The following is a 20884-nucleotide window of genomic DNA, read 5'->3' on the forward strand; positions in this document are numbered from 1 at the left end:
CAAGGTTCCCAGGTGCAGGGAAGCAGGTGGGGGCTGTTGTACCTTGTTCTGAAATAAAGCAGTCCCTATTTCACCTGCCTTTGTCCTTTCCATCCCTTGCTGCTCCTTGTCCCCACTGCCCTGCTAGTGGTGCTTGGCCCAGCAGGCCTTACACAGATGTGCTTTTTAAAAAAAAAAAAATTTTTTTTTTTTTTGAGACACAGTCTCAAGCTGTTGCCCTGAGTAGAGTGCTATGACGTCATAGCTCACAGCAACCTCCAACTCTTGGACCAAGCAATCCTTTTACCTCAGTTTTTCTATTTTTAGTAGAGACAGTGGGGGTGGGGGTCTTGATTTTTTTCAGGCTGGTCTTTTTTTTTTTTTTTGTAGAGACGGAGTCTCACTGTACCATCCTCGGGTAGAGTGCCGTGGCGTCACACGGCTCACAGCAACCTCTAACTCTTGGGCTTACGCGATTCTCCTGCCTCAGCCTCCCGAGGAGCTGGGACTACAGGCGTGCGCCACAACGCCCGGCTATTTTTCTGTTGCAGTTTGGCCCGGGGGCTGGGTCCAAACCCACCACCCTAGGCATATGGGGCCGGCGCCCTACTCACTGAGCCATAGGCGCCGCCCCCTTCAGTCTGGTCTTGAACTTGTGAGCTCAATCCACCCACCTTGGCCTCCCAGAGTTCTAGGATTAGAGTTGTGAGCCATTGTGCCTGGGCAGAATGTCTTTGTTTTTGATGACCTTGACAATTTCAAGGAGTACCATCAGGCATATTGTTGGATGCCCCTCTATTAGCATTTGTTTTTCTCATGATTAGGCTGGGGCTATGGGTTTGGGGAGGAAGACTAGATGGACGGTGCCATTCTCATCACATCAAATGTTCATGTTGACCTTGATCACCTGGTTGAAGTAAGGTTTGTTACATTTCTCCTCTATAAAGTTATTCTTTTTTTTTTTTTCTCCCTTTCTGTACTATACTCTTTGGAAGTGACTGTGTAGCCCACAATTAACGAATAGGAGTTATGTTCCACCTCTTTAACAGCAGAATATCTACTTTTTTTATGTGAAATTCTTCTGCATGTTCTCGGCACCTATAGCTCAAGCAGCTAGGGCACCAGCCATATAAACCAGAGCTGGCGGGTTTGAATCCAGCCCGGGCCTGCCAAACAACGATGACAACTACAACCAAAAAATAGCTGGGCATTGTGAGCAGCTGTAGTCCCATCTACTTGAGAGGCTGAGACAAGATTATCGCTTAAGCTCAAGAGTTACAAGTTGCTGTGAGCTGTGATGCCATAGCACTCTACCCAGGGCAACAACAGCTTGAGACTGTGTCCCAAAAAAAAGAAAGAAAGAAAGAAATCCTTCTGCATGGGAGATTTGTCTATTCCCCTTATTCAGTCATTACATCAGTATGGACTCAAATGTTTATTTTATACTTTGGTATACAGTCTAATATGATTTTATTTTGTTGCCAAGCAACTCTTTGTAACTGTAGCTTCTCTGTACCACCAGAGGTGGACAAGGGGCATGGGTGGGGTGTAAAAGTCCTAATTATACCAAACTGCCAACTTCATTTTCCTTTCTGGAATGATACTTGGGAAAATGCTTCCCAACTCATGGGTGAGTGGAGGCAGATTAAAGAGCCTGGTTTGGCTGGGCGCAGTGGCTCACGCCTGTAATCCTAATACTCTGGGAGGCTGAGGCAGGTGGATTGCTTGAGGTCGTGAGTTTGAGACCAGCCTGAGCAAAAAAGCAAGATCCTGTCTATTAAAAATAGAAAAACTGAGGCAAGACGAACGCTTGAGCCCAAGAGTTGGACGTTGCTGTGAGCTCTGATGCCACTGCATTCTACCCAGGGTGACAGGTTGAGACTCTTGTCTCAAAAAGAAAAAAAGAGTCTGGTTTGACTGCCAGCCTCCCCTGCCTCAGCCTCCACTAAGCAGTTGGGAGATAGGGGCCTCCGGTGGGTCTGGGAGAGGCATTAATTTCCCCTTTCCCATGTTGGCGTCTGTAGCTCAGTGGGTAGGGTGCCAGCCACATACACTGAGACTGGCGGGTTCAAACCCAGCCTGGGCCTGCTAAACAACAATGACAATTGCAACAAAAAAAGTCAGGTGTTGTGGTGGGTGCCTGTAGTCTTAGCTACTTGGGAGGCTGAAGCAAGAGAATCGCTTAAGCCCAAGAGTTTGAGGTTGCTGTGAGCTGTGACACCATAGCACTCTACCCAGGGCGACAGCTTGAGACTGTCTCAAAAAAAAAAAATTCCCTTTCCTAGAGAGAGGCTGATCCCATGGACCCCAGTCTGAAGGCTGAAGTGTGTTTGTTTTTGTTTTTTTTTTTTTTGAGAGAGCGTCTCAAGCTGTCGTCCTCAGTAGAGTGCTGTGGCATCACAGCTCATAGCAACCTCAAACTCTTGGGTATAAGTGATTCTCTTGCCTCAGCCTCCCACGTAGCTAAGACTACAAGCACCTGCCACAATGCCTGGCTATTGGCTATGTTGTTGCAGTTGTCATTGTTTTAGCTGTCCCGGGCGGGTTTGAACCCGCCAGCCTCCATGTATGCCCACTGAGGTACAGGCCCTGCCCCTGAAGTAAGTGTTTTGAGAATGCTGAACTGCATTCTAGAAGGCCTCTGTGTGAGGCCAGGGCAAGAAGTGGGTAATTCCCCAGCACCCTGGCCCCTTCATACTCCCATTTGGTCTTCCCATCTGAGCCTGTTGTGCACTTCCTCCTCCCCTGCCTCTCCACTCCCTGCTAACTCCCCGGCTCTGCCTCCAGCCTCCATTTGGGCCAGAGCCCGCCTAAACCACCCATATTCCTGGCCGGAAGTGGTCTTCTCCACTTCGGACACCCTTAAGTCCTGGTCCCCACTGTGCACAGTCCTCACTGATGCCATGTTGCTTGTGTCCTGTTTTCTTGTGTACTTCATCACCCCAAAGGCTCTAAGGCTGGGGATCTAATCACCAGCACTGTTTCCTCTAGTAGAACTTGTGGGCACCCGTGGGCCTGTGGGCCTGTGGGCAGGTTGAGGTTAAGGCCTCCTTTCTTTACCCTCAGGAAGCTAATGCTAAGGACAAGGAGACTGAACAGAGTAGTGTCTGGACGACCAAGCTGTCATCAGCACCTTCAGGGGTATGTGGGAAGAAAGCAAGGGAGAGGCTGGGCCATGCTATTGTGTGCTCCAGGGAAGAAGGGGACTCCTACCCACCTGGGCTCCTCCTAGCCCCACCTAGCCTTACCAGCCACCCAACCCTGGGAACCCAGCTGTGGGTGCTCATTCAGACCGTGGCTGGGCAATTAAAACACCGAGTGGGTTCCAACAGGGTTAATCACAGCTACATTCATAGAGGCACCTTTCTCTGAGGACCTCTAAGCCCTCACTGTGCATGATCTCATTCCTCCTGTGGGACCCGCCCCCTGGGATGCCACCAAGAGACTGGGGCCAGGCAGAGTAGATGAACAGCAGGGGAAGGGCAGTGCTGGAAAAAGTCCAGGTGCCTGCTACTACCCACTTGGGTGGGTGGGTGGGTGGATGAGTGTTTGCTCTGGCAGAGAATAGGGACCTTCATTCAGTGCACAACACGTAAGAGGCAGCCTGCCATAAGCCAAGTGCTCCCACACACCTCATGGAGACCAACTGTGTGTAAGGCCTGCTCTAAAGCCCACAGCCAGCATGGCAGAGCCATGTCTGCTGTGGGGATAAGTGCTTTACAAAGTGCACCTGAAGTCCTTCGGAAGCACAGATTCAGATGTAGCTGGAAGCATAGGGCTGGGGCACCTGGGATTCTGTAAAGACATCTCTCCAGAGCAGATGACTTTGAGGTGGACTTTGAGGAATGCGTTCCAAGCCCAGGGAACTGCTGTGAGAAGCTGTGATAAGAATGTCACATGAAAGGGCTGTTGTTGGAATCAGCAGTTTTTAAGCAAGGGAATTAACCATTTTATTTGGGTTTTTTTGTTTTGTTTTCTTTTTTTGAGACAGAGCCTCAAGCTGTTGCCCTGGGTAGAGTGCTGTTGTATCACAGCTCACAGCAACCTCCAATTCCTGGGTTCAAGCGATTCTCCTATCTCTGCCTCCCAAGTAGCTGGGACTACAGGCACCTGCCAGAACGCCTGGCTATTTTTTGGTTGTAGCCTTCATTGTGCCTGGGCTGGATTCGAACCTGCCAGCTCAAGTGTATGTGGCTGGCGCCTTAGCTGCTTGAGCCACAGGCGCCAAGCCAGTTTTTTTTTTTTTTGAGGCAGAGTCTCTGTTGCCCCATGCCATGGTATCAGCCTAGCTCACAGCATCCTCAAAATCCTGGGTTCAGGGCAGCTCCTGTGGCTCAGTGAATAGGGTGCCAACCTTATATACCAAGGGTGGCGGGTTCAAACCCAGCCCCGGCCAAATTGCAACAAAAAAATAACCGGGCATGTGGTAGGTGCCTGTAGTCCCAGCTACTTGGGAGGCTGAGGCAAGAGAATTGCCTAAGCCCAAGAGCTGGAAGTTGGTGTGAGCTGTGACACCGCAGCACTCTACCGAGGGCGACAAGGTAAGACTCTGTCTAAAAGAAAAAAATCCTGGGTTCACATAATCCTCCTGCCTCAGCCTCCTGAGTAGGCCATAACACCTGGCTAGGAATTAATCATTTTAGGTCATCCTGACAGCAGAGCAGAGGGGTTTTGGCCAAAGGAAGGACCACTAAGCAGAAGGCTAGGTTGGTCCAGGTTTAATTGAATTTGAAAAAGTGCCTGAAAATGTGAGACTGGGAGCTGGAACTTGGTTGTGAGGGGACCAGGGAAAGGAAAAGGTGGAAGATGATCAAAGGAGGCTGCAGGATCAGGAGGAGCTCACACCGTGGTGGAGACAGACTAACCTGTCTGTGGCCACAAGTACTCTGAGAGAGCCTGGCAGGCAGCCTCCCTCCCGCCCTCCCCTTCCCGGCTCAGTAGACAGGACTGGAGCAGTTTCATGGCCTCATTCCTCCCCCTAGAGGCTCCTAGAAGCACAGCCTCTTTCTCCTAAGTGTGAGCAGGTTTGTGGTTTGAAGTTCTCTTTGGTCCTATCCCCTTGTTTTCTAGGTCAACCCCTTGGCCCTCCTCAAGCCGTGTGAGTCCCCTTAGGAGCTGGGTAAAGAAAAAACAATCAACTTATTGAAAGCAGTTTCTGGAGACTATGCTGACCTGCTTGTAGAGGGAAGTGGGAAGGTTCTAAACTGTCTGCCCCACTTGGCCGAAGCTGCTGGAGCCAAAGTGCACCATCTGTATGGGGGACTGGCATCACCCCTCACAAACTGTGACCTTGAGCCAGTAGTTTCACCTTGTGAAAACTAGTTTCTCCAAGATGGGCAGATTGCTTGAGCTAAGGAGTTCAAGACCAGCTTGAGTAAGAGCGAGAACCCTCTCTAAAAAATAGCTGGGTGTTGAGGCTCATGCCTGTAATCCTAGCAATTGGGAGGAAGACGAGGGAAGTAGATTGCCTGAGCTTATAGATTTGAGACAAGCCTGAGCCAGAGTGAGATCTCATCTGTAAAAATAGCCAGGAATTGTGGGGGCCACCTGTAGTCCCAGCTGCTTGGGAGGCTGAGGCAAGAGAATCCCTTAAGCCCAGGAGTTTGAGGTTGCTATCAGCAATGACACCATAGCACTCTACCAAGGGTGACAAAGTGAGACTCTGTTTCAAAAAAAAAAAAGAGAGAGGGCGGCGCCTGTGGTTCAGTGGGTAGGGCACCGGTCCCATATACCAAGGATGGTGGGTTCGAAACCAGCCCCGGCCAAATTGCAACAAAAAATATATGGGCATTGTGGTGGGTGCCTGTGGTCCCAGCTATTCAGGAGGCTGAGGCAAGAGAATTGCCAAAGTCCAGGAGTTGGAGGTTGCTGTGAACTGTGATGCCACGGCACTCTACCAAGGGCAATAAAGTGAGACTCTGTCTCTAAAAAAAAAAAAAAAAGAAAAAAGAGAGAGACTTTAATTCCTCCATCTGTAAAACAGATATGACCACCCATCTCAAATTTGTTTATGATCTTTTTCTCAAGACAGGGTCTCACTCTGTTGCTGGGCTACAATGCAATACGTAGCTCACTGCAACTTCCAACTGCTGGGCTCAATCCATGCTCCTGCCTCAACCTCCAAAGTAGCTGGAAATGCAGGCATGAGCAATCATGCTTGGCTGATTTTTTTTTCTTTGAAACAAAAATTTCACTTGTCACCCTCAGTGGAGTGCTGTAGAGTCATAGCTCACAGCAACCTCAAACTCTAGGGTTCAAGTGATCTTGCCTCAGCCTCCCAAATAGATGTGACTATAGGCGTCCACCACACCACCTGGCTATTTTTAGAGATGGGGTCTCACTCTGGCTTAGGCTGGTCTTGAACTCCTGAGTTTAAGCAATCCATCTGCCTCGGCCTCCCAGAGTGCTAGGATTATAGGGATGAACCACCACGCCTGGCCAACAAAAATTAAAAAAAAAATTATCCAGGGCAGCACCTGTGGCTCAAAGGGGTAGGGTGCTGGTCCCATATGCCGGAGGTGGCAGGTTCAAACCCAGCCCCTGTTTTTGCCCTGCCAAAACCCACAAAAATATAAATAAATAAAATAAAAAATTATTCAGGGTCAGCTTGGCACCTGTAACTCAGCAGCTAGGGCTGGGGGCTACATGCAACGGGGCTGGTGGGTTCCAACCCAGCCCGGGCCTGCCAAATAACAATAACAACTACAACAACAATAAAAAATAGTCAGGTGTCGGGTGGCGCCTGTGGCTCAAGGAGTAAGGCGCCAGTCCCATATGCCGGAGGTGGCAGGTTCAAACCTAGCCCCGGTCAAAAACCACAAAAAAAAAAAAAAAAAAAAAAAAAAAAAAGCCAGGTGTTGTGGCAGGCACCTGTAGTCTCAGCTACTTTAGAAGTTAAGGCAAGAAAAGCACTTAAACCCAAGAGTTTGAGGTTGCTGTGAGCTATGATGCCATAGCACTCTACCGAGGGCAACATAGTGAGACTCTTTCTCAAAAAGAAAACAAAAGCTTGCTGCCCATGGCACAGTAGTTACAGTGCCAGCCACCTGCACTGAGGGTGGCGGGTTTGAACGCAGCCCAGGCCGGCTAAATAATGACGACTGCAACAAAAAAATAGCTAGGCATTGTGGCAGGCGCCTGTAGTCCCAGCTACTTGGGAGGCTGAGGCAAGAGAATTGCTTAAGGGCAGCACCTGTGGCTCAGTGGGTAAGGTGCCAGCCCCATATACCAAGGGTGGCGGGTTCGAACCCTGTCCCAGCCAACTAAACCAGCAGTGACAACTGCAACAAAAAATAGCCGGGTGTTGTGGCAGGTGCCTGTAGTTCCAGCTACTACTCGGGAGGCTGAGGCAAGAGAATCTACTAAGCCCAGGAGGTGGAGGTTGCCTTGAGCTGTGACACAACAGCACTCTACTGAGGGTGATAAAGTGAGACTCTGTCTCTAAAAAAAAAAAGAGAATTGCTTAAGCCCAAGAGTTTGAGGTTGCTGTGAGCTGTGACACCAGGACAACCTAGTGAGATTCTATCTCAAAAAAAAAAAAAAAATTATCCAGGGACTGGGAGCAGTGGCTCACACCTGTAATCCTAGCATTTGGGAGGCTGAGGTGGGTGGATTGCCTGAGCTCACGAGTTCCAGACCAGCCTTAGCTGAGACCCAGTTTCTAAAAAAATAGCCAGGTATTGTGGCGGGCACCTGTAGTCCCAGGTACTGGGGAGGCTGAGGCAAGCAAATCGCCTAAGTCCAAGAGGTTTTTTTTTTTTTTTTTTTTTTTGAGACAGAGTGTGACTGTGTCACCCTCGGTAGAGTGCTGTGGCATCACAGCTCACAGCAACCTCAAACTCTTGGGCTTAAGCAATTTGCTTGTCTCAGCCTCCCCAGTAGCTGGGACTACAGGTGCCCGCCACAACATCCAGCTATTTTTTTTTTGTTGCAGTTGTCATTGTTGCTTTAGCTGCCCCAGGCTGGGTTCTAACCTGCCACCCCCAGTGTATGTGGCTGGCACCCTACCCACTCAGCTGCCAAGCCCAAGAGTTTGAGATTGCTGCGAGCTGTGACACCATGGCACTCTACTGAGGGCTACAAAGTAGGGCTGTCTCAAAACAAAACAAAAAAAAATTAGCCCAAAGACTGGATGCCGTGACTGAGGCCTATAATCCTAGCACTCTGGGAGTCCAAGGTGGGTAGATTGTTTGAGCTCAGGAGTTCAAGACCAGCCTGAGCAAAGTGAAACCCTGTTTCTACTAAAAATAGAAAAAACTAGCAGGGTGTTGTGGTGGGCATCTGTAGTCTTAGTTACTTGAGAGGCTGAGGCAAGAGGAATATTTGCTCTCAAGAGTTGGAGAGTGTTTTCTTTTTTTTATTGAGACAGAGTCTCACTTTGTCACCCTCAGTAGAGTGCTGTGATGTCACAGCTCACAGCAACCTCAAACTTTTGGGCCCAAGCAATTTTCTTGCCTCAGCCTCCCTAGTAGCTGGGAGTACAGGTGCCTGCCACAATGCCCAGCTAAGAGTTGGAGATTGTTGTGAGCTAAGACACCACTGCCTCTAGCTTGGGGCAACAGAGTGAAACTCTGTCTCAAAAAAAAAAAAAAAAGGCTGGGTGCAGTGCCTCATGCCTGCAATCCTAGCACTCTGGGAGACTGAGGTGGGTGGATTACCTGAGCTCATAGGTTCAAGACCAGCCTCTAAAAATAGCTGGGCGTTGTGGTGAGCGCCTGTAGTCCCAGGTACTTGGGAAGCTGAAGCAAAAGAATTGCTTGAGCCCAAGAGTCCGAGGTTGCTGTGAGCACGGCACTCTAGTAGGGGTGACAAAGTGAAACTCTATCTCAAAAATAAATAAATAAATAAATAAGAATACAAAATAATTTTTCTGTAGACTTGAGGGTCTCCTATGTTGCCCAGGCTGGTCTCAAACTCCTGGACTTATGACTCCTTTTAATTGTATTAAAGGGTTGTGGCTGGGTGGCGCCTGCAGCTCAGAGGGTAGGGCACCAGCCCCATATACCGAGGATGTCGGGTTCAAACCCAGCCCCAGCCAAACTGTAATAACAACAACAACAAAAATAGCCGGGCATTGTGGTAGGCACCTGTAGTCCCAGCTACTCAAGAGGCTGAGGCAAGAGAATCACCTAAGCCCAGGAGTTGGAGGTTGCTGTGAGCTGTGTGATGCCACGGCACTCTACTGAGGGCGGAAAAAGTGAGACTCTGTCTATTAAAAAAAAAAAAGGGTTGCAGCATTAGGAAGGTTGAGAACCACTGCCTCAAGTGATCCTCCAGCCTTAGCCTCCCAAAGTACTGGGATTGAAGGTATGAAGAACTGTGCCCAGTCAACCGTGATCATTTCATTTATTGTTCAAACTACGTTTATTGTTTACCTGGGTGAGCTGGCAGGTATGGTATGAAATTGATTCAGATACCATTACTCTCTGTGCATGTGTGTGCACTTACACTGTTACTGCAGATGCTGGGAGAAGATATTCGCTTTCTCAGTAAATCAGTCTTGACACCTCCCCTTACTTCCTGTGCTGAGGTCAGCCTCTCTCCTCCACATGGGCCAGTGGGAGCTCTTGCCCTCCACCAGGCTGGAGGACCCTAGTCTTCCTCTCCACCCTGCCCATTTCCATGAGTGGCTGTTGTATTCACCTGGGACCTTGCTCACTCCAGAGAAGAGTGAAGATTCAGATCCTGGGGTTCAGGGATGGCCTCAGCTGAGGGCCTACTGAGCAATTAAAGGGCATTGGCAGGAATAGGCACAGAGGCTGGCCCTAGCCTTGGGCTGGGGGTTGGCCCAGCACCTTCTCTGCAGTAGGATCATGACTCTGGGCAAACTGTTTACCACAGCAGCAAAGGCCTATTTATAGCCTCAGCTCCTCTTCTTTCAGACTCACTGAGGAGGGGGTAGGGTGGCTCCTCATATCAAGGGTGGTAGCCACTGCCTGAACCCCTGGCCCCTTCCCATGGCAAGAGAGACCTTCCCTTTTACCTCCTCCACATTGCACTCTCTCTGCCTGCAGCGAGAGTGGGTGGAATGGAAGGACCGGCGGCGTGCTGCTGCCCAGCAGAGCCGAAGCCACAGGTGCCCCTTAAGTGTCCAGGCCCGACTCATCAGGCCTTGCCGCACCTGCCAAGACTCAGCTGTCCACAATGCCCTATTCTCTGGTGACCTACAATAGGTCCAAGCCCTGTTCCCAGATGAAGAGGCTGCCAACATGATTGTGGAGATGGTGAGCAACCATCTGGCCTGGTCGGCTGAACAGGGTAAGGACCACCAGGAGAGGGTGGGAGAGGAGGGAGGGCCTAGGCCCCATTCCCTCCCTGTGGACTGAAGGCTTGAGAGCACTGGTTCCCACTGCCCAGCCTTACTCCCTCCTAGAAGATGAGGCAGTCAGTGGCCTGCATGTCTTTTCAGAATTAAAAATTATATTCTTTTAACATATATTTTGATAAATATGATCATGTAGTATGTTAATTATATAGTAACATACATTCAAACACAATTTTTTATCTGCACATATATTCACACACATGAATATTTAATCTTTCACAGAATGAAATGATATCCCAAATGCAATTTTATAACCTTATTTTTTCATGTAACATCTTTTAATGTCAATAACCATGTCTAGAAAATATTTTAAATGGGTGCATAAGTTGTATGGTTAGGGGTATGTGCTATTATTTAAATAACTAACCCTCAAACAGATTGGGTAGATAGCGTTCCATTTTTACTTTTTTTTTTTTTGAGACAGAGCCTCAGGCTGTCAGCCTGGGTAGAGTGCTGTAGCATCACAGCTCACAGCAACCTCCAACTCCTGGGCTCAAGCAATTCTCCTGCCTCCGCCTCCCAAGTAGCTGGGACTACAGGCCCCTGCCACAACGCTGGCTATTTTTTGGTTGCAGCCATCATTGTTGTTTGGCAGGCCCAGGCTGGATTCGAACCCGCCAGCTCAGGTGTATGTGGCTGGTGCCTTAGCGGCTTGAGCCACAGGCGCCGAGCCCATTTTTACTTTTTTTTGAGACATAGTCTCACTGTGTCACCCTTGGTAGTGCTGTGGCATCACAGCTCACAGCAATCTCGAACTCTTGGACTTAAGCAATTCTCTTTTTATTTATTTATTTTTAAAACGACTGGCTATTTTTGTGTTGCAGTTGTCATATTTTGTTTTTAACTGGCCTGGGCCAGGCTCGAACACACCACCTTCAGTACATGTGGCTGGCGCCATAACCACTGTGCTATGGGAGCCAAGCCATTAAGCAATTCTCTTGCCTCTGCCTCCCAAGTAGCTGGGACTACAGGTGCCTGCCACAATGCCTGGCTATTTTTTTTGTTGCAGTTGTTGTTGTTTACCTGGCCTGAGCCAGGTTCGAACCTGCCACCCTAGGTCTATGTGCCTGGCACCCTACCTCCTGAGCTACAGGCGTCGCCATTCTTTTTTTACTTTTTAACTATTTAAAATATCAGTATGGGCTCGGCTCCTGTAGCTCAAGCAGCTAAGGTGCCAGCCACATACACCAGAGCTAGCAGGTTCGTATTCAGCCTGGGCCTGCCAAACAACAATGACAACTACAACCAAAAATAGCTGGGCGTTGTGGGGGGTGCCTGTAGTCCCAGCTACTTGGGAGGCTGAGGCAAGAGAATCGCTTAAGCCCAGGAGTTAGAGGTTGCTTGAACGGTGACGCCATGACGCCATGGCACTCTACTCAGGGTGACAGCTTGAGGCTCTGTCTCAAAAAAATAATAATAATAATAAATGAAATGAAATAAATAAAATAGTACAAGGAACATCTCTAATATACTTGCCAGACGACTTCCTTAGGATATATTCTGGCCAGAGGGTTTATCCACATAAATCCAAGATCTCAGCTGAGATCCTAATGGCTTCAAATCAACAGGAGATTGCCTCAAACCCACCCACGAACCTGGGGCTTGAATCCTGAGGAGAGCTTATCCTCTCACAGTCATTATGGGCTCCAAATTCTGTTTGGCTGTGACTCCACCATCCTGGTCTTGCCCAGCAGCTTAATCATATTACCCAAGAGACTTACTGTGCTGCCATGCAAACAAGTTATAGTTCCATTATTTGGCATCTTTTTTTTTTTTTTTTTTTTTGTAGAGACAGAGTCTCACTTTATGGCCCTCGGTAGAGTGCCGTGGCGTCACACAGCCCACAGCAACCTCCAACTCCTGGGCTTAAGCGATTCAAAAAATCGCTGGGACTACAGGCGCCCGCCACAATGCCCAGCTATTTTTTGGTTGCAGTTCAGCCGGGGCCAGGTTTGAACCCGCCACCCTCGGTATATGGGGCCGGCGCCTTACTGACTGAGCCACAGGCGCCACCCCATTATTTGGCATCTTATGTAGTGACCATTCAATCCAGATCAACCCCTCTCCTCATTCTTTCTCTCCCCACCTCCACGTCTTATTCTTACCTCCCACACATACACCCTCCCCCCTACTTCCACTCATCCCTCCCACCCTTGCTCTGGGCATATTCCCCAACTCCAGAACTCCAGTGGCTTCATGGCCACTCCTAAATTCAGGCCCAGGTCCACCACACACCTAGCACCTGAGGTGAACAAAAAAAGCCATCAACTCTATTAGTGGATCAAAGGCTTCCTTAATAGGATTCACTCTCTCTAGTTAGCACTTGTGGTTTTATAGAGCAATTAATTTTTTTCTTTTCTTTCTTTTTCTTTTAGACAGAGTCTCAAGCTGTCCCCCTGGGTAGAGTGCTGTGGCGTCATAGATCACAACAACCTCCAACTCATGGGCTCAAGGGATCCTCTTGCCTCAATTATTCTACTTTTTGGTAGAGATGGGGTTTTGCTTTTGATCAGGCTGGTCTTGGACTCAAGTAATCGAGCTCAAGCAATCCACCCGCCTCGGCCTCCCAGAGTGCTAGAATTACAGGTGTGAGCCACCATGCCCAGCCAATTAATTTTTTTTCTATGATACTATGTTTTGTTATAGGTTGACAAAGGCTGTTTTATTTTAATTTATGTTCCAAATTCAGGGCTTGAGTGAGCCCCTTTCCACAGACAGCCTGGCACAGTATTTGTGCCTCAGCAAACTGTGCAAAGTGAAGGCCGGGTCAGCTGTCAGCTGAAGGCAGCGCTGCCCTCCTCCACCCTGTCTGTCTCACACACCTCCTCTGACACTGCCTGCTCTCCTCAGGATTCTGGGTGCTGACCCCCAAGACCAAGAAGACGGCACCTCTCACCATTGTTGCAGCCTGAGGCTACACAGACTGTGAACATCACTTGATCCTACAGGGAGCTGAGCTAGACGCCCGGGTTGGGGGCCAAGCTGCCTTGCACGAGACCTGTGCCCAGGCCCAGCCTGACTGTGTGCAGCTGCTGCTAACCTTCGGTGCCAAGGCTAATGTGCTGTCTGAGGAGGGCACGACCCCCTTGCACCTCTGCACGACCCCTGAGTCCTTGCGGTAGGTGCCCAGGGACAGGGATGGTTTGGGGGAGGAGTGTGTGTGTGTGTGTGTGTCCCCAAATCCCAGGGCCAGAAAAGGTGAACTTGACATCCATAAGCAGCTTTGTAGTTCCCAAAGCACGTCACGTACATCTCTTCATGGCAACTTGGAGAGAGGTTCTCTTCTATTGAGGAGAAAAATGAGGCTCAGGAAGATTTAGTGACTTGTCCAAGGTCACATCTGCTAAACCCAGGAGGCAGAAGCCCTTTGCTCTTTCAGCTTTCCAAATGCAGTCTCCAATTTCCTGTGAATTCTCTGTAGCTAAATTCATATTTGTTTTCAGGTGGCCATCAAGAAAGAGCTAGCCCCAAGCTGGGCATGGTGGCTCACACCCATAGTCCCAGCTACTCAGGAAGCTAAGGCAGGAAGATCTCTTGAGCTTAAGAGTTTGAAATCAGCCTGGGCAACACAACCAGGACCTGTCTCTACAAAAAGAAAGCAAGAAAAATCTAGTCTCATGTTTGAAAAATCTAGCCTCATGTTTCTCAGACTCACTGTGAGGACCCCCATACCTCCTTCTCCCACTTGAAGGTCAATTGTTTCTTTGACTCCCTGTTTGGCGGTATTTGCACTTTTACAATCAGGCCAACAGTCAGGGTTCACAGGTAAAGATTCAAGGGTTCTTGGAAGACTCTCCACAGTTCACATGCTGGGGACTTCTCTCTGATATAGTACTATGTCAGTGATGGACCTAGAATCAATCAAAATTTGCCATCCCTTTCTTGGGTTCTCTACTGAAAAAAATAATAGAAAAATGGAAGCAAGAGATCTCTTGAGCCTAACAGTTTGAGGTTGCTGTGATGGCACTGTACCCAGGGCGACAAAGTGAGACTCTGTCTTAAATACATACATACATAGATTATTTGGATTTCGAATCTACCAGCCTTGGTGTATGTAGCTGGCACCATAACCACTGTGCTACAGCCTAGTATTTGGAAACAAAAACTATCCCGTGATTAGAATTTGCTGAGGACATAAATTGCCTAGTGTATGGAAGACTGGCTGCTACTCAGCTGTTGGCTACTGAGCAAAGCACCTGCTGGGTGACTGAGCAGAAATTCTGGCCATTTTGGGAAAGGACGCCTGTATCAGGGTTTTATCAGGATTGACTGATCTGCTCCTGAGTTTCCAGTGGCTGCTACTGTGGCTTTTTAATTATAAATTACTGTTAGTTTAATTTCATCATTATTAATTTAGTTCGTGACGTGTTTGGTTTACCCTGTGGTAGGTAATGATGCATATTTGTTACAACAGTGTTCTGGCCTATAATTTTCCCAGGCACGAGGAGATTGTGAAACATGCATTCTGTAAAATGTGGGAATTTTTGTTCCTTTGGTTTTATTTTCTATGAGGGAAAATGGGGAAAGGAGGTCCAGAAGTGCCTGCTGTTGCTTGAATGATTATGGCTTGGCCTAGAAGAGTGGTCCTAGGAACCAGGAAGAAAATATTACAATTCTATTTATTTTCCTTTTTGGCTCATACATTTCCTATTCATGTAGCTGTACATAGGAGTGAGTTTTTATTTTATTTTATTTTTTGAGACAGAGTCACTTTGTCACCCTCAGGAGAGTGCTGAGGCATCATAGCTCCCAGCAACCTCAAACTCTTGGGCTCAAGTGATTCTCTTGCCTCAGCCTCTCCAGCAGCTGGGACTATAGGTGCCTGCCACATACTAGGCTATTTTTAGAGACAGGGTCTCTCTCTTGCTCAGGCTGGTCTTGAACTTGGCCTCCCAGGGTGCTAGGATTATAGGCATGAGCTACTGTGCCTGCAGGAAGCTCATGCCTTTCAAAATTTTGTGCTGTCAAAATGTTAAGAGGCAGCTTGATGCCTGTAGTTCAGTGGTTAGGGTGCTGGCTACATACACTGGGACTTGTGGATTCGAACCCGTTCCGGGCCTACTAAACAACGACAACTATAACAACAAAAAAATACGCCAGCCCCATACGCCAAGGGTGGTGGGTTCAAACCCAGCCCCGGCCAAACTGCAACAAAAAAATAGCCGGGTGTTGTGGTGGGCACCTGTAGTCCCAGCTGCTTGGGAGGCTGAGGCAAGAGAATCGCATAAGCCCAAGAGTTAGAGGTTGCTGTGAGCCGTGTGACGCCACGGCACTCTACCCGAGGGCGGTACAGTGAGACTCTGTCTCTACAAAAAAAAAAAAAAAAAAAAAAAAATAGGTGGGTTGGGTGGTGCCTGTGGTTCAAAGGAGTAGAGCGCTGTCCCCATATACCAGAGGTGGCGGGTTCAAACCCGGCCCCGGCCAAAAACTGCAAAAAAAAAAAAAAAAAATAGGTGGGCCTTGTAGCAGGTGCCTGTAGTCCCAGCTACTTGGGAGGCAAGAGAATCACTTAAACTCAAGAGTTTGAGGTTACTGTGAGCTGTGATACCACAGCACTCTACTGAGGGCAACATAGTGAGACTGTCTCAAAAAAAAAAAAGTTAGGAGGCCACTGAGAAATAATTCAGAACCAGGCCTTGGGGTCCCATTCCACTGAGGAGTCAGGGCAGGTTCTGGGAGGGACTGAGGCAGTGAATACTAATTCTGTTGCAGCCACTAACTTGCTGTGTGACCTTGACTGCACAAATTGTTTCTGTACTCAAGTTTTTCATCTGAAAATTGGGGATGGTTCTGGTGGTTTTCATGGCCCTTCCAGCTCTACTGTCATGTGGCTTCTGTGATTCTAAGGGGTGACATCAGGCTGGACATCCAGGAGAGGGGTGGGAAAGAAGTAGGGGTGGCGGAGACAGCAGGCTCAGGGATCCCAGACCAGGCCTAGGGCCCTCAGGATTTGCCCCGGGGCCTCTTGCCCTGTCCCAGGTGTGCCAAGTTGCTGCTGGAGGCTGGAGGGAAGGTGAACCTGGCGGAAAGCGAGAGAGAGGTGACGCCTCTCCATGTGGCTGCGGCGCGTGGCCTGGACAAACATGTGGCTCTCTACCTGGAACATGGGGCTGACGTAGGCCTGCGCACCAGCCAGGGTGAGACGGCGCTGAACGCAGCTTGTGCAGGGGCCGAGGGCCTGGGTGAAGGCGGGCAGCACGAGGCCGCAGCACGTCTGCTCCTGAAGGCTGGAGCTGATGCCCGGGCAGCTGGGCGCAAGCGCCATACGCCGCTGCACAACGCCTGTGTCAATGGCCGCGGGGGCCTGGTTGAGCTGCTACTGAGCCATGGGGCCTGTGCCAGGGTCCGCAACAGGACGGGCCACACACCCATAGACTGTGCTCTGCAGGCCGTCCACGACAACCCCAACTGGGAGCCTAAGGTCCTCTTCGCAGCACTGCTGGATTACGGGGGCCCAGCCTATGCGTCCTGAGGTGCGTAGGGTGGGCCTAAGAAGGCGCCCAAGGAGGGTGAGGGCGTCTGCAGCTGGTATTTCCCTGCCTGTGGGGGAGAGAGGGGTCCAAGAGAGTGAATGCTGGCTCGGCGCCTGTGGCTCAAGCGGCTAAAGCGCCAGCCACATACACCTAAGCTGGCGGTTCAAATCCAGTCTGGGCCCACCAAACAACAATGACGGCTGCAACCAGAAAATGGCTGGGCATTGTTGGGGGTGCCTGTAGTCCCAACTGCTTGGGAGGTAGAGGCAGGAGAATCGCTTAAGCCCAGGAGTTGGAGGTTGCTGTGAGCTGTGATGTCACAGCACTCTACCCAGAGCGACAGCTTGAGGCTCTGTCTCCAAAAAAAAAAAAAAGAGAGACTGAATGCTTACTCAGTGGCTCAAGGTCTGTCCTCATCTTCGGAGGGGGGTGTCCAGGGAAGGAAAGAACCCCCAAGGAAACTGGGGCCGAGATGTTGGAACACACTTGAGGGTAGTGTAAATTGAGGCACGGAAAAATGAGAATATACTCAGACCTTAACTCAGCCAAATTAGGTTGTGAGTCTGGACAGGGTAGCTCATGCCTGTTATCTCAGCACTTTGGGTCACTGAGGTGGGAAGGATTGCTTGAGGCCAGGAGTTTGAGACCAGCCTGAGCAATATAGCAAGATTCTGTCTCTACAAAAATAAAAAGAAATTAGGGTATGAGTGGGGATTTGGTCTTGGGTCTGCCTTGGTTGGGAAAGGCATAGTGCCCAAGACCTTCTTTTGATTCTTAGATGCTGAAACACTGTGCCAACTTCCCTCGGGCCCTGGAAGTCCTGCTTAATGCCTATCTTTGTGTTCCATCTTGTGATACCTGGGTGGAGACAGTGCTTCCAGAGCTGTGGCAGGTATATCCACCTTAGGGCAGAGGTCCTTTCACAGGGGAGACAGGGAGGAAGGATGCACCACAGATCTGTTCCTCCATGACTGTCTTTTTTTTTTTGTAGAGACAGAGTCTCACTGTACTGCCCTCGGGTAGAGGGCCGTGGCATCACACGGCTCACAGCAACCTCTAACTCTTGGGCTTACGCGATTCTCTTGCCTCAGCCTCCTGAGCAGCTGGGACTACAGGTGCCCGCCACAACGCCTGGCTATTTTTTTGTTGCAGTTTGGCCGGGGCTGGGTTTGAACCCGCCACCCTCGGCATATGGGGCCGGCACTCTACTCACTGAGCCACAGGCGCCGCCCCCTCCATGACTGTCTTAATGGAAGCAGGAGCAGGTAGGCCCCTGGATAGGAACACGGCCAAGTGGAGCCCCCTCCACTGGCAGCACAGACTGACTTGTAATTTTACACACCCTCCAGCCTGTCTCACCTGTATCAGCACTGACATTTATCAGGCGTCTCTGACTCAGGGGACACTGTGCCAGCATCTCTGGGGTGGGAGTGGGTGCAGACATGGCTGAGACCCTGCCCTGAAGTATAGCCCCAGCCCCCTTTACCACTGCAGGGCCTCTCTGGCTCTAAATCTGAGTCCTTCAAAATGCATTGGCCACCCAGATGGGTTCATATTGCAAAATCCCAGGGCCCCACCACTGGGCTGCCCCCAAATAGTAAGGCATAGTCAAGGGTGTTGGGTCACTTGACCATCTTTTACTCCTGGCCTAGGAGCACAGTGCCTTCTACAGCTCGGCCCTGCACATGGTAAACCAGCCAAGGCGACTGCAGCACCTGGCCAGAGTGGCTGTGCGTGCTCATTTGGGTGGCCACTGCCGGCAGGCTGCTGCCTGGCTCCCGCTGCCTCCAATCCTCAGGGACTACCTACTGCTGCGCATGGAGGGACTCATCCAGAGAGCCCCATGCCAGGCTGCACCCACAGCTCGCCATGCCTCCTCCATAGGTCCCGGCCCCTAGCCCTAAGGACCAGTCCCTGGCCCTTTTCTCTGTACTCCACATGCCCTCTGGCCCAGCTCATGCCTCCACTGGCTTCTTGAGCCACCTGCTAACCTCTTGCTGGACCTGAGCTTCAGACCCTTTCTCCAGTGGAAAGGTCTGTAGCTCAGCCTGTTCCCAAACTCAGCCTTTGCCCACTTCCTCCTGTGCTTAAGTGGACAGCACCTCTGTCCACCCAGGCCCAAGCCAGGAGCTGATGATGATCCTTATCACCTCCATCCCCTGCCCCCATATCCCTGTTCAGCCTCCTAAACAATAACAGACTGCCTGCACTGCCTTGCACGTCCATGAAGGTCTTGAAACCCATGCCCTGAATGGATGCTAGAATGATCCTTGAGAATCACCACCCTGATCATTCCCTTCATTGGATTCTTTCTACCTTCAAGCTAAAATCAAAACTCAATAAAACAAAGCATCTAGACTAGGGTCTCTGCCAAGTTCTCTGGCTTCCTGACCTCCCTCTCCCTTCCGAGGTTCCTGCAATCCAACTTTAGTAAACTAGTTGCCAGTTGCTGGATATGATTTGCTCTTCTTTGCTTATAGGTGTTTGCCTGCCTTTTCCCCATTGCTTGGCATATTCTTCCACATACTTTGGCCAGGTGAAAGCTGATTTGCCCTTCTGGTCTCAGTTCATATAGCACTCTCTCTGCAGTGCCTTCCCTGGTGCTGTAATTACTTAACTGTATTCCTGGAACAAGCTTTTCAGTAAGTGATTGGTGTGGGAGGAGTATGCATGAGGCCTGGGCTTCCTCAGGTGTGTTCTCCCCACCTCCAAGTGATGCACTGTGACTTTGTGTGTATGTGTGTGACACTCTTACTCTTTTGTCCTGGGTAGAGTGCTGTGGTGTCATCATAGCTCACAGTAACCTGAAACTCTTGGGCTCAAGCAATCCTCCTGCCTCAGCCTCCCAAATAGTTGGGACTACAGGCATGCACCCCAGCTAGTTTTTCTATTTTTTGGTTGCAGCCATCATTGTTGTTTTGGCAGGCCCGGGCTGGATTCAAACCCGCCAGCTCAGGTGTATGTGGCTGGCGCCTTAGCCACTTGAGCCACAGGCGCCAAGCCTAGTTTTTCTATTTTTAGTAGAAATGGGGTCTTGCTCTTGCTCAGGCTGGTCTCAAACTCCTGAGCTCAAGCAGTCCACCTGCTTTGGCCTCCGAGAGCTAGGATAACAGTCATGATCCAGACTCGGCGCCTGTGGCTCCAGCAGCTAAGGCGCCAGCCACATACACCTGAGCTGGCAGGTTTGAATCCAGCCCGGGCCTGCTGAACAACAAGGACGGCTGCAACCAAAAATAGCCGGGCGTTGTGGCGGGCGCCTGTCATCGCAGCTACTTGGGAGGCTGAGGCAAGAGAATCGCTTAAGCCCAGGAGTTGGAGGTTGCTATGAAATGTGATGCCATGGCACTCTGCACTCTACCCAGGGTGACAGCTTGAGGCTCTGTCTCAAAAAAAAAAAAAAAAAAAAAAAAAAGGTGGTGCCTGTGGCTCAAGGAGTAGGGCGCCAGCCCCATATAACAGAGGTGGTGGGTTCAAACCCGGCCCTGGCCAAAAAAAAAAAGAAAAACATGGGCGGCGCCTGTGACTCAGTGAGTAGGGCGCCGGCCCCATATGCCGAGGGTGGCGGGTTCAAACCCAGCCCCCGCCAAACTGCAACAAAAAAATAGCCGGGCGTTGTGGCGGGCGCCTGTGGTCCCAGCTACTCCGGAGGCTGAGGCAAGAGAATCATGTAAGCCCAAGAGCTGGAGGTTGCTGTGAGCTGTGTGAGGCCACGGCACTCTACCGAGGGCAATAAAGTGAGACTCTGTCTCTACAAAAAAAAAAAGAAAAACAGTCATGATCCACTGTGCCCCAGCCAATGTAAGCCAGTTTTGATGAATGCATACAAGTGATTTGTGTATAGAATGAGAGCATGAGTATTGTTAGGTTTAATATGTCTGAGGTCTAGGCTTGGCGCCATTGGCTCAAGCAGCTAGGCACCAGCCACATACACCAGAGCTGGTGGCGGGTTCGAATCCAGCCCAGGCCTGCCAAACAGTGACAACCACAACCAAAAAAATAGCCGGGCGTTGTGGCCGGCGCCTGTAGTCCCAGCTACTTGGGAGGCTGAGGCAAGAGAATCGCTTAAGCTCAGGAGTTGGAGGTTGCTATGAGCTATGACGCCACAGCA

At 50.0% G+C, this 20884-nt stretch overlaps 1 protein-coding gene across 1 annotated transcript; it reads left to right on the forward strand.

The window, feature by feature from the left end:
• The first annotated feature begins 9894 nt into the window (after positions 1–9894).
• Positions 9895–19807, forward strand: ASB16 (ankyrin repeat and SOCS box containing 16). The gene is given in 6 exon segments (XM_053570249.1): positions 9895–10236; positions 13154–13421; positions 16283–16751; positions 16753–16776; positions 17555–17668; positions 18429–19807. Coding segments are annotated over 6 exon segments (1422 nt in total). The 5' UTR covers positions 9895–9935; the 3' UTR covers positions 18675–19807.
• The last annotated feature ends 1077 nt before the right edge of the window (positions 19808–20884 follow it).

This window comes from Nycticebus coucang, chromosome 18 (assembly GCF_027406575.1).
Source record: "Nycticebus coucang isolate mNycCou1 chromosome 18, mNycCou1.pri, whole genome shotgun sequence".
NCBI lineage: Eukaryota > Metazoa > Chordata > Mammalia > Primates > Lorisidae > Nycticebus > Nycticebus coucang.